Source organism: Tyto alba, unplaced genomic scaffold, assembly GCF_018691265.1.
Source record: "Tyto alba isolate M040663 unplaced genomic scaffold, T.alba_DEE_v4.0 Super-Scaffold_33, whole genome shotgun sequence".
NCBI classification, from domain to species: domain Eukaryota; kingdom Metazoa; phylum Chordata; class Aves; order Strigiformes; family Tytonidae; genus Tyto; species Tyto alba.
The window spans coordinates 6,377,096-6,390,629 of NW_024881308.1; the positions used below are offsets into that span (position 1 = coordinate 6,377,096).

Consider the following 13,534-nt stretch of genomic DNA (forward strand, 5'->3'; position numbering starts at 1 on the left):
TCTGCATTTCTCCGCTAATGGCAGTTCTCTCTGTCTTCAGGATGGTGCCAGGCTGGGCTGTGCTGAGTTGCTGTGGGCCCTCGGGGCTCGGTCAGGATGAGTCCTTGGGGCCTGGCCCATGCGGGGAGCCAGCTGCAGTGCTGGTGTACCTGGCTGTGCCTGACCCTGCCAGGTTTGGTGTGTCCCCTGAGTGGGTTTACTTTTTCCAGCCTCTGGAAGTAACCTTTTCACTCCAAATGCAAGTTTGATTGAGGTTATTGCTGCTGTTCTATGAAACCAAATGCCAGGAATTTGCTGGTTGCCAGGTGGCTGTGTTTAAGTTACTTGAGCTCTAACTTCTCAATTAATTACTGTTCAGGACCACTAAGCAGTGTTGAGGCAGCAGTCTGGGGCTTTACTGAAGGATGTGCTGATAGTAATAACCAAAGGCCCAAATCTCCTCCCGATGAGCAACTTCCACATGGGAAACTTAACAGTTGTTCCCACCCCGAATATATATGTTGGCTCCTGTTTGTCCCGTGTCCGACTAGTTTCTTTAAAGGCCTTTTAGCAAAGGAACTTTACCAAATGTCTTTTGGAGATCCAGGAAAATTATATCAACCAGCAAGCATGTGGATAAAGGGTGTGGAGCTGAATTCTCCAAAGAACTTCACATGTGTGAGACATGACTCTACTTTATAAAAGCCATCTTGCTTATTCCCCACTACAGTTGTTCACACTTAGCTCACCGTTTCTGTTCTTTGTAATAGTTCCTGCCCATCTGTTCATTGTGAACATTATACTGGATGCCATAGAGATTTAATGAACTACTCCTTTGACCTCCTCTGCACTCCTTCAAAAACCTGGTCTCATGCTGCATTCCAGTCCTCTGGGACTAAAGGAGTTTTAAGCAAGAAATAGTTAAACTACTATTTGTAGTATTTTACCCTGGAATTCCTTTTCACCCTGGTGAGTTCTTCTTGAGCCTCATATTTTGTTACTGCTCACTTAATCAGCTTTGGTTTATAACTAATTTTTTCTACTGATGGTAGGACAGTACTGTGCCTGTACAGCTCTGGCCCATTACCCAAGGAGAGCACAGATGCAAAAAGAAAACTGTGGAGTGCTACTGTGATGTATCTTCTCTAAACTGTGTGTGTTACTATTGATTTTTTACCTCCTTGGCTATGCATTAGGAAAAGTGGGTTTTATTCTTTTGGCCTTTTATTCCTCAGGCGTTTTCTGGTTTGCTTTATTGGTTTTTATATTTAGTCTCCCAGAGTTTGAGCATTTGTTTCCTTATTTTGATGCAAACTGAACTTTCAAAGGAGTCTCTTTTATTCCAAATAGCTGTACTCACCCAGCTGTTTAATCGTGCAGACTTAAGTCTTTCCAAAGTGTTTTTGATAGGTCTTTTGATTTTATTGGCAATATCCAATCTAGTGTTTGCATATAGCCTTTATGCCACTTAACAGAATTTTTTTTTTTTTGCTACCATGTTTACTTACTACTTTAGGAAGCTGCTTTGTTACAATTCCTTTCCTTGGAGCAAGTAAGTCCTAATGTTAGTTGTTGCAGAACAGGTTTACAAACACATTTTGAACCAGGCCTACTCCAGTGTTTTTTTCTTTTGTGGGTTCTCTGTCCAGCCATGCTGTGAAGCAGAAGGATGGCTTATGTCTCACTCTGACAGCTCCCTGCCTGCGGAAGGGTGGCAGATTACCCATTAGTGCACTCACCACTGTCACAGCTTCACTCGTCTCCTTCAACATCCCCTTATTGCTTCCCATCCTGCTGAGCAGTAATATTTTCATAGTGCTGGTAGTGTAAAGCCTTAACAGGGAGAATGTAATCTGTAGGGATTTGATACAAGTATGAACTAATTTCCATGTATACTAAAGCCAACTCCTAAAATATGGTCACCTGAGGAAGAATGAGATGGTATCTACTGTAGACTACCATGGAATAGTTCAGGTGCAAGGAGGGATGATTTCAGAGGCCTTAATATATGTTTGCATGCCACCGTATTTCCAACCTCATATTGTGTTATTGGTGCTGGATCTGGTGCCTTTGTTAGCTCTGAGTTGTCCTTGGAGCACTTGACTGCTGTCTTTGAGCAACATCTTCCATTCTGGGCCCAGAAACAAGTATCTTAACGTCTCAACAGACAAAGAGCCATCTTGACCTGCTGTTGGACAGGTTTATTTAGAACAAGGTTTATTTCCTGCTAATGATGGGAAAGCAGACCCCATCCAGATGTTATTTACATTTCTGAAGACAATTATTACACAAACAGTAGGAGAATTGGGATGACAGGGAAGGAAGTAGCTGTATGAGATCACTGGGTTAATAAGTTACTTTTTTGAAAACATTTACAGTTGTAACTAGCAGGGGTGGAGTTCAGAGCCACTGAATGGCACATTGAATTAAAACATAGTGACAGCCCAATCTGATGCACAGAGATCTCCTTTAACTCTTGTGGAGCAGAGCTGGAGCTTCAGTTTGAACACCTCAAGGCTGAGCAGTAACTGTAGCTGAGCTTTTTGGAGTTCTGTTTTGCTGCCAGGGCTCTGTATCAAGGAGCTAGGCAGCAGCAGCCCACAGCAGTGTTTCTAATGGGTGGGAGATGTGTGGATTCATGTCTTGCCTCGCCCTGATGTGAGCTGCGTGTGTGGTTGTGCCATCAGCATCTATTTAGAGGAGGTTGTAATCAATTTACTAAGTTGCCTAAAGGTGCCTTTTGGTGGCCTTATGTTTATTAATCAGGCCCTCAGAGTGATGACTTGGCAGAAATTCTGTTATGCTTTGTGATTTCAAAGCCTTAATTAGTAGACAGTATGTGTGCAGGATTACAACTGTACTGATTGTTTTAGTCTCTGTATGTAAAGCAGCCTGAGGTTAAACCATGGAGGTTTTTTTTTCCTGATTGAGTACACAGACCAGTATTTAGAGAGGGGAGTTAAACTGTGAAGACTGAAGTAAATTAAGTAGCACATCAGAACGGTATTCCTTTGAACAGATCTGAGGAGTGTATGCATGAGTGTCCAGCTGCTCACATCCGGAATGTCTTCATTACTGTGAAGGTCTTACTGTACAGTTAGATCCATGAGCTCTGAATTATTCTAGACAGAAGCAGGAGGAAAAGAGAATTATGAGGAAACTTTGTGAGCACACACACAAGTCTTTTCATTCTTTGGAGGCTTTTCCTGGCTGACCTTATTTGTGGAAAGGTAATCAAGTCAAGTATGGCAAGAGAGATGCTGAAATGCCATGCGTTCCCAGCTGAATCCATAGGCACAATTTATGTAAAATTCTGATCTTCCCCCTTCCCCAGCCCCATTTTTGTTTAGTATGCACACAGGTCTCTCCACACCCCTTTATATTGTGCTGGCTAGGGTTGGACAGGCTTAATTTCTGTGGGACAGAGGAGTAAGATGAGATTGCTTCAAACAGGACAACTGACATTTGTGAGTGAAGGTATCCCCAACTGTCTGCTGGCTCTCAGTCCCCCAGGGCTGGCAGGATTTAGAGCGTAATTCCAAATTCCAGGTGACCACTTTCAGGAGTGAGGAGTACTGAAAGCAGTAAGACTTCCTCTCCTATTCAGTACAGGGAAAGCCTGAAATGTCCCAGGGATCTAGAGGCAGGTTCTGCTCCTGGGGGAAGACTTCAGTCTGCCTTTAGCCTAGCTTGGACACTTGGGCACACCATCTCAGATAGCTTTACAAGGCTGGTTTTGGTTGCTGCAAGCCTGTTCCCAGGCATCCACATGCAGCTTCACAACACTCGTGGTCTATCTGTTCAGGCTAACAGGACTTTAGGTGCTGGACAAAACTGATTGGGAGTTTTTTTCCCCTTAAATTGCAGCAAGTACGCTTTTTCACAGACAGCAGTGGGAGTTGGCTTCACTGAAGGTGAGCCTTCAAACCGCTTGAGCAGTGCAGAAGCAGCATGTTATGTACAGAACTGAGCAGGGAATGGTACTCACCAGGGCATGGAGAGATGAAAAAGGGAGAAGTATTTACATGAGCTTAGCCAGGGTGCTGGGAAAGCCTTCTAACCGACTGCTGTTGGTGTCCTGAGGCCTGTGAAAGGACAGTGATGGCATAATTGGGATTGAGAGAGAAATTCTTTTATTCCACTGCTGTTTTGCTGAATTATGGAGTTAAGCAGACAGCACCGTAATGTGCTACTGTGCGTGGTGTGGGCTGGCTCAGCACAGGCTGTTCCTTATCTGCACCCTGCTTGCCCACATAAGGGAAGGGCTGGGTTATGGGGTCAGGCAGGAGCTTTAATCTTTCCCTGAGTGTACCTGAAAGATGATACTTAATCCAGTGTCTTCACATCTGGAAGCCAGACAGCAATAAGGACCTTGTCTTATTCCTGTGGTGAGCAGATAATGAACTGATTCCCACCTACCTTTGATTCTGCAGAATGGCTCCCAGGAAGTCCCTTAGTACCATCTGTTGGTGGTAGCGGCTGTCCATCAGGATGCTGTCAGACTGGCGCCTTGTCAGAAATCCGTGCACCCCCTCGCCTGGGCTGCTCTCGCCGCTTCTGTTAAGCGAAGATGAGAAACATGTTTGTTTCGGAGGTGCTTTGGAGTTCCTTCCTCAAAGTTTGGGTCAGGCTGAGAAGCACAGCAAGGGAACCTGCTGGGTCTGAGCCTAGGGCCACTCTGCCTAAGTTCAGTAAGAAATTGGTCAGCTGTATTTGCTTCTGTTAGAAGAGCGATTGGAGCTGGCTTGCATCTGACTAGTCGGTCTTATTTAGTGGCAGTCACTGATCTATCTAACCAAAGCTACCTGAGTGGTAGTGGAGAGGCTGTTTTCTGTGTTCAAACTGCACCAGGCATGACTGTTTCCTACCAGTGAACGATCATTGCAGCTATTATTTGCCAATATTATTGCCTGTTGATATTATGGCAGAGCTCTCAACTGACCTGATGCATATAGCCTTGGAGGAAAGGATTAATTAGGCTGCTTAATGATAGTTGTGACTAGGGGAATCCGAGACATAGGGATGCAGGATGCCCTTTGGGATGTGGAGCAGCAGGAAAGATTGCTTCTGTTACAGTGAAAGGCAGCTATTTCTGCTACATGCATAAAAGAAAGAAATTGCCCAGTGTTATAAGCAACACATTAGCCCTAGGACAACAAAACACTGTGGCTTACCCGAGCCGCTTGCCAATGATGGTCTGTAAGAATTTGCGGGCGGAAATCTGCCCCAGGAATTTACGGTAGTTGTCAGTGAATATGGCATCGGCATGACGCTGCATCCTAGGGGCGAAAGACAAGCACGAGGTACACTCTTTGAGCTAGCAATGAACATTCTAGGTGAGAAATGGCTGTTTCGGATGACAAAATACACCAGATGTAACATTGCTGGTATCAGGGGCAGGTAACCATAGCAAACGCCTTTCGGTATTGGACTGTGTTAGTGATAGAGGGTGAAAGGATTTGAGGGAGCTCAGTCCCGACATGGAGGCAGCAGGCAAAATAAAATGTCTGTTAATTGGTATCCACACTAAAGCAAGTAAGGAGAAGTTCCTGCAAACCAAAAGTGAGGTCAGAGAACCAGTGGAAGGGAGGAGAACCACAGGCTGGGAGAGGGCAGAGCTGGGGCTGGGACATTGCTGTGCTCTGCAGCAGCACTGTCACCTCCTGGGAGGGCTGGGGCTGGGACAGGGTGACAGGAGCCTCCAGCAGGTCTCTCGGTCTGTGGGTAGACCCAGGCTCCTGAAAATCCATGGGTAAGGGAAGAACAACCCACTTGGCTGGTCCCACTGTTGTAAGGATGAATCCTCTGTGCTTCAGACAGAAACAACCATCCTCCATCTCTTAGCAGGAGTGGAAAGCAGAGGCTCTAACAGCTGTGCAGTTGGATTCCCAAAGCTCAGTGAAAAATCAGGTTCCCACGGGACTCTGACCCTGCCCCTGTCAGTATGTCCCCTGCTGCTGGGGGACAGCAGGACACGGCTCTGGACATGGGTGATGGTATAGTACCAACCTTCTGCTCCGGTTGCAGGGCTCAGCTGGGTTCTCCCCCTGGAGCCTGGACTTTGTGGTGCTGGTGGGACTGAGTGACCTGCTGGTCTGCTCCTGGGCTGGGGGAAGATCGTAACCAATGTACTCTTGCTGCAGCGGGGCTGAGAGGTGAGGTACAAACCTTTTCTCAGTGGGGTCTGTTAACAAACCCTCCTCTTCCTGTTTCTCTGCTGAGGGATTTTGGCTCTGTGATGGGCTGCTGTGCTGTAGCTGGAAGTTCATGGCCTTGCCAGCAACTGGCCCTGGACTGTACCTGCAAGACAAACCCAAAGCATACTGCAAGACATGCTCAGTTGCCACTTGGGGATCAATCTTCTTGACCACTTCTCTCTGTTGTCCAGCTTTTTCTTTATCCTTTTGCCATCCTCATCTCATCAGTAGCGCAAGCGTTGTCTGTCACTCTCCCCAGCCAGAAACTGCCCTGAAGCTATTTCAGCAGTGAAAAGATGGTTGATAGAGCTGCTTCAAATGCACTTCCCCCTCGTTGAGCTCCCACCGTCCTCGACCAAAATTCCAGCAATTCTGGTAGCATTAGGTCATGGCTTTGACACCAGTCTAAAACATTTTCTATGGGACACTGCAAATCCGCATCATAGAACCCAGTGCTCAGTTTTGGGTTTCCATCAATTTGTAGTAGTAGGAAGTAATATTACCACTTCTAACAGTTGACAAGGAAATACTTGAAATGTTAATAGGCAGCTGTTGAGTTCATGTACTAGAATATCTGCAGTTTGGACTTCAATGCAGGTGGCCTGCAGGCACAAATATTAACCAGTAATGGAGCTGGAGGTGCAGCCTGCTCTGGAGATTGCCCAATTTCCCTCTATATAACTCAGCATTCAACCTTAAAACTAAATGTTTGGGCTGAAATATTCTGTCAGGTGCCTGCCTTCTTTGGTAACCACCCCTAGGCTAGCAGTGTACCCAAAAAATTAAGCCAAGGCAAAGAAATAGGTTTACCAATGCTCATACAGTCCATCTGGCTTTCAGAAGTGCTGGCAACCTTAATTTGGCACATGCTTATTTTGTACAAGGTCAGAGATGAGGCAGGGAGTGACAGTGTGGATAAAACATTCAGGAGCTTACCTGAGAGCGGGGTAGAGAGGAGAGGAGATAGAGCATGCGACTAAATGCAGGAACAGGAGCAGGGTGACCTTATCCAGCATCTTCTACCCTTTGGAGTCACCTGAAAGGCAGAGCATTCTGAGTCAGTGGCAGTGAGATGCTCTGGGCCAGGAGGAGAGGCCACGTGCCACCTTTGTGTTCTCGGTCCCCCTGCTCATTTATTGGCAGAAAGGGACTGGAAAAATGCCTCCGTGTTTGTGGTTATGGTGTTTCCCAGTGCAGAGATGTCTTGATGTGGCAAAGTCTTCCCCAGGGAGTGCAATTTCTGGAGACAATGGCTGTGTGTGACCCCTCAGAGAGCTGGTGTCTCCCTTGGGTCGGGAGGCAGGGCTGATCAGTAGGGTTTCATGCTGTGTGACCCCCTTATTGACCCGTCCCGCTGCTGTGCCTGAAGGTAGAGCTCTCAGGCTGGGCTGAGCTCCAGGGACCACTGCACGGGCTGTAAAAGCACCTGGATGCTGGAGGGCAGCAGTTAGCAGGGGCTGCCAAAAGCAACCTCACTGCCTGCACAGGACCATCAGCGACCAGCCCCTGAGACCCCTCCGCTCTCCCAGGGACGTGTGTCTGCTCACACAGCTGCACGGCACAGGTCTGTGCGTAACAACTGACCGGGCTGCCTCACTGGCTGTCCAGAGATTGGAGAGAAACAGGGAAATCCAAATAAGATCCTGGGCAGAGCAGTAATACTGGCCTAGAGGTAACCCTGGCAAACTCATTTATCAAAGGCAACAGTGCTGAGCTTGGTTAGCCAGACAAAACACAGACTGTTCCTTCAGTCCTTGTGCTTGGGGAAAGGGGGGCGGCTGGACCGAAATATGTCTCTTTGGGAGAGCTGAACTGCTGCTGTGTCAAGAGGAGCCCCCCCCCCCCCCCCCCCCCAGCCGCTCAGCAAGGCGCCTACGCTGCTCTGAGCACAGGCTTTGGTGGAAGGTGAGATGGACCTGAGCCGTGTGTGTCTGCCCTCTGACAGACAGCCGGCGGCGGTGCTTCGCGTCCTGGGGCTGGCTGGTGCTGCGAATGACTCAGGACAGAGTCGTCTGAGGCTGCACACCTTCAGGAGCTGAATGCGATGCTTTTGTCATTGGAAGCGAGGGACAGTGGGAAGGTATTTCAGTGAATGCTCTTCCTGAGTTTTGATTGAAAGCGATTGATCTTTGGCTCAAAAAAGATTCTTTAAGAATGTGGATAGAAATCTTTAAAATATCAAGTTTCTCTGTTCCCTGTCTTATTTTACACAAAAAAAAAAAAAAAAAAAAAGAGCAGAAACATGTTTGATCTCCATAAGAGATAAAAAAAAAAAACCCTTCCAAATGTATAACAATACTTTCTTGCAAAAAGAGCAGTTTCCAGATGGAAAGGGTTTGGTTGGGCTTCTAATTACCTGAGCGACTTTTCCAAGCAGCGGGTTTTACTGACGGTGGTGGTAGGAGCAGGTGGTTTCTGATGGAAAACATCAGCAATGAGCTCTGTTTTACTGCTCGGATATAGCTGCCCACTCTCCTGGTTGTAGATCAGCATAGTAAGGGGAAGGCTAATTAAGGACTGGTGGTCTTGCAAGTGGGTCCGATCTTGATACCATAGAAGTTAATAACAGAATTAGTGGCAGCGTCAGAAGTGCACGGACAGACACAGGAAAAGATGGTGCACTAAGAAATGGGGTTTCTTATCCCAAATCCATTCTCAGCCCAGCCTGTTTCCAGCTGCTCATGTTCCCAGTTAGGGGACCAGCAGCTTCCCCATCTGTTCCCCTGGGAGCAGCACCGGCGCTGCTGGCTCCAGCAGAGCTTCTTGTGAAATGGGTGGCATCCCCTACCTCCAATACCTGGTCTCTTACAGAATTGCTCTGGCTCCTCAGAGAGCTGAGGAATGGTCAGAAGCACCAAAAAAGTGACTTTGAGAGATTTACAGGGCTTCTGGTTTTAAAGCAAATTTCCTGCTTGCCTTTTTTTTTTTTCTTTTTTCTTTCTTCTTTCTTTTTAATTCAAACTTGGAAAATCATGCCTCTTTTGTGCCTCTCCCCTAAATACCTCCAAGACCAATCCCAAATCAGATCTTTCTAGATAGAGGAAATGATCTAAATCATCTGTCAGGGTGTACCAGGAGACTGTGGCACCAGCATCTATAGAAAGTGCCAACCAGGAGATTTAATCAGTACCAGGAAAGTTGCTATGTGAGCTGAGAACTTAAGTATCCATGTAAACGAAAACCTAGCCTGATGTTGTCTGCTTCCCTTTTTTCTTCCTAGGATACAGCCCTGATTACCATTTTCTGTATCTGGTTTCTCTTCTTTGAATGCTGGGTTTTTCTCCAGAATCACTTTTTGTCCCTTTGAGATTTTTTTTGTGCTCTACTGTTAGTTTCTTTGCAGTATTTTTGGTTTGTTTCTGGCTTTGCCTTTCTTCCCCTGTCTTGCTTTGTCTTCTCTCCCTTAACTACTGTCTGCTTCTCATCCTAGCTTTTTGGGTATTTCTGTCTCCCTTTTTCTCACGGGAAGGAGTCTTAAATGAAAGTCCTACACCCCTTCCCAGAAGTGCCTGCTATTTCAGAGGAGAAGCTGAGGAACTGAAGTGTCACCCTGCATACAGGCAGCTTGACAGCTCTGCAAAACCTTGTCACCTTCAAAATTCTCTGGAGGTGAGGGACACCTTACTTTCCATTCTGGCAGCATGTGAAAAAATGATTAATAAATACATTCCCCTTAAGATGAAGAGCTTTTAGTGCCATTCCAGCAGACAAAGCGTAATAGCTTCATTCCATCCTGTGCAACACTAACAGCAGCATTGTGACAGTGATGTTGGAGAGATGGGGTAACTGTCTCTTACTGTTTCTGAAACCTTAACCTGATCAGTCTTAAAAATACCACTATGTAGATGAAACAAAGCTTTTACCATGCCTGCTGTTTATAAAGCTCAGACTTTTATATTATGAAATACTACATTTGAAAAGCAGAAATCCTTTTAAGTGCCTTACTCTGCCTTGTTGTAGCTGGCTTTGCGTTATCTGTAACACACTGTTGCATTTCTCCTCACACTTTGGTTTGTCTCAAACACAGTTTTACTGACAGGTGAGTAAAACAGCGTTCATTTTCCAAGTAAAAAGAACTTGCATCAGTATAGCAAAAGAGGAAAAGTGTGCTACAGCTAGTAAACATCCAATATGTTTTTACAAGACTCGTCTATTTTATTATTGTACTGATTTTCATTTAGCCTATAGTTCAATTACTGTTTCATTCTATAACTTGGTACAAAAAAATTTTGTATGGTGCAAAGGATATTGTACCTGGCAAAGCTAACTACTGATGCTAGCTTTGAATGCATTTCAGTGTAATTTATTTGTCTCCAATTTCTGAATAGACATTACCTTGTTAAATGCACATACAGAGACTCACACTTACCGTTCCCTTAGAAAACAAGCGCTTCCTAGATCAGCTCCTGCCCAGGTGTTTCCTTCCCCTGTTGCAAATACAACTTCTTCTTCTCTAGAGCTGTTTCTGTGAGCGCTGCTGGCTCCGTCCCCTCCGCACGGTGCCTGGGCAGGACCCGGGGTGCTGCTGAGGAGGGAGGACACTCTCGGATCTCCCCCCGGCTGTCCTCTGGCTGCCAGGGAGGTGCATCTCCTCTTTTTATACCTGTGCTCCCTCAGGAGTCCTGTGGGCTTCTACGCGTCAGAGAATCAATTATCCTCCTGAATTTCAAAGGCTGTGTTTAGCATCCTCTTTTTTTGTGTGTGTGCAAGGACGCAGGCAGGGAGGTTGCGGGGAGAGTGTTATGCCTGTAGTCGAGGGTCATTTGCATGCGTTATCGTTCAAAGAGTGGAGAGCAAATAACAACAATGATAATCTGGCAGAGTGAATGACAAATTTGCTTTGCAAGGTAAACTTTTCTTTCCCTTTGCAATTGCATTTTTTCCTCCTACTCCACAATGAGAGTGAGTTAACCATTAATACTTTCTCATACTGCCTGCTCAGGAGGGTTTATCTTTTTGCTATTTTCTTTTACTTTGATTATCAGCCTTTTCCTCCTTCTGCTTTGTTACTCACACCTGCTAGCGTTAGCTGGGCAGTTCATGCTTCAGTCCCTCGCAAACATCACAGCTTCACATCAAGCACACAAAGCAGCTGGAGGGCCCTGCTCCGTTCATGTGCTCTGGAACAAGGCAAGGGTCTTCCCTGGGGTGCTGCATGCGCTGGCAGCTGTTTTCATTCCTGGAACAAGGTTTATGAAAGCCCCATTAAAAAGAACACATAACTGTGGTGCCAAGAAGACCGGGACAGTTCAGAGGAGTTAAAAATGAGGTGCCAGCATGAGCTCCACCTGCCAGATTTTTCATATTGACTTTATAATGCCCAGAATTGATGAGGACCCAGCCCTTCCTGTCTCAGGGCTTGTGTGACTCGATGCTGGGAAGATGTTTCAGCAGTTGAGATGACTCATACCTGCCTGAGATACCTTCACCTTGCACCAGAGCTCTCATCACAGCTATCAGTGGCAGAGATGGGTTGTAGGGAAGGATGCTGCATCTGCTGTGCGCGTGGGTGCCTGTGTGTGCAGGGGGTCAAGAGCATTCTGTGCTGGTCTGACTCTGTCGTTGCCCTTTTGCTTCTTGATGAGGTAAGAGATCATCACTGTGATTATGGCTCACTTCTTAGTGAAGCAATATCCTCCTTCCAAACCATGGGCTCCCAGTAAGCAGTAACCCAACAGTTGGAAAGGCTCAAGTGAGCTCAGCATGTCAAATGACTCTGGTGTTTAACAACAGTCACTCTATACCCAAACAGATGTGCACCGATGCCTTTGGGCTCTCCCTGCTCTGAGCGTTCCAAGGGTTTGTGTTCTCTTTGGTATCACATCAGGACCAGGCCACTTCTCAAAGAAATCATGAGAAAGGATGAACGAACCAAAGCAGGAGCTTGAGCTGACCCTGAACTGAGCAGCTGACCAGGGCCCTTCCAATGGAATCCAGAAATAGAACAACAACACAAAGAGAAGCAAGAACTGCTGCCTTCGTCCAGTTGTAAAAGAAATGGCACCACCCGCCTGTTTATGGGGAGAAAATCTGCTGTGCAAATCAGGCAGGTATATCATTTGTATCATCTACTCATGAACACTGGAGAAGGGGATTTCTGAGTAGCACAGAGCAGGTTTTCCAAAATCCCTGTACTGGTGCACACAGCTGTATGCTGTCTCTGCAAACTGGAAAGGGATTTTTGTTTGCTTTTTTGAAACAATCTGTTTGTGTTCTCTCATGTGTGAGGCCAGTTGCACCAATTTTTCAGCATGACTTACTTTTCTTCCACTGTCTTAGTGCTACGCTGGCTGAACAGATGAATCAGACCATGTTGTTAAACCAGCTGAGAGCCAACACTATTTCAAGGTGTTATCCTATAGCGTGGTTTTGAACTAATTCACTGTCCGCCTGGCCCATTGCCCTACACAGAGCTGCTCTAAGATACCAGGCAGTATCTCAGATCAAGGAGAATTAGTCTGTAATTGACTTGTTTATAGCTGCCTGCTGCCCAGCTTGGATTAGGAGGGCTGTAATCCGCATTCATATCTCAAGCGAGCTTCTTTCAAACAAGGCTATATAAAGCTCCATCATCCTAGGGGTTTCCTTGCGCTGCCTGGGTTGGGTTCCTGTCATGTACAGCTGGACCCAGCAAAACTCACACAACAACAAGCCCTCTTTATTACTTCAGATTAATTGCGGGAGGCAGCAGAAATTTCTGAAACCCCTCCAAGCTCTGCCGGGTGTATCCAGCTTAGGAGTTCTGAAATAGCATCTATTTATGAGCAGGTTTTTTGTCCCCGGGATTTCCTTTCCCAGCTTTAGTCAAAACCTTCGTGTCTTCCCAGGACCCAGAACGGTCTTTTGTGGAGCTCCTCTGCCAGACTCCTTGAGCTCTCCCTCCGGCTAGCAAGGCTACTTCCCCTGCAGCAAACGTGGCTGTGATCCCCACTATTGCTGACAGTCAGCCCCGCCTTGAGTCCCACAATGGGTGCTCTGGCTGCTAACGTCTCTGGATGAAGATGCTACAGACTGTGAGAGGGTCCAGTGTTGTCTAGAAACAGTTTTGCATCCATCCATGTTGCAGTGCGTATTTGAGCTGGCAACTATTGTCTTTGTTCTCATGGTCATGCTTTTAGTAGGGTAGTCATGCAGGTAGAGCTGGTACCCCCTTCACACACAGGAGGGTGGCTCTGGCTGCAGTTCTGCGCTCACAACCTGAGAGCTGCTCTCTGCATATCAGTGGTGGTCAGTCTCAACATACTAGTTGTGTGACAGCATCCGTCATGGGCACTTCGTTTTAGGGGTAGTATCAGTAATAATTTGGCACAACAGATGACAAACTCGTTTTGCAGAATTAAAAGCTTTTTCTCTTTAGA

At 46.4% G+C, this 13,534-nt stretch overlaps 1 protein-coding gene across 2 annotated transcripts; it reads right to left on the bottom strand.

Moving 5' to 3' along the window:
• Window positions 1–2,165: 2,165 nt before the first annotated feature.
• On the bottom strand, window positions 2,166–10,960 carry GHRH (growth hormone releasing hormone). Of its 2 annotated transcripts, none has more exons than XM_033003611.2 (7): window positions 10,546–10,960; window positions 7,113–7,212; window positions 5,989–6,279; window positions 5,154–5,258; window positions 4,399–4,536; window positions 3,968–4,064; window positions 2,166–3,101 (listed from the first exon to the last, which is right to left on the bottom strand). In XM_033003611.2, exons 2-6 carry the CDS (start codon window positions 7,190–7,192, stop codon window positions 4,001–4,003), a joined length of 678 nt encoding a protein of 225 aa, XP_032859502.1. In that variant the 5' UTR covers window positions 7,193–7,212; window positions 10,546–10,960; the 3' UTR covers window positions 2,166–3,101; window positions 3,968–4,000. The 2 variants fall into 2 exon arrangements, with proteins under 2 accessions (XP_032859502.1, XP_009974911.2); XM_009976609.3 differs by having other exon boundaries at window positions 6,148–6,279; window positions 10,546–10,957.
• Window positions 10,961–13,534: the final 2,574 nt, after the last annotated feature.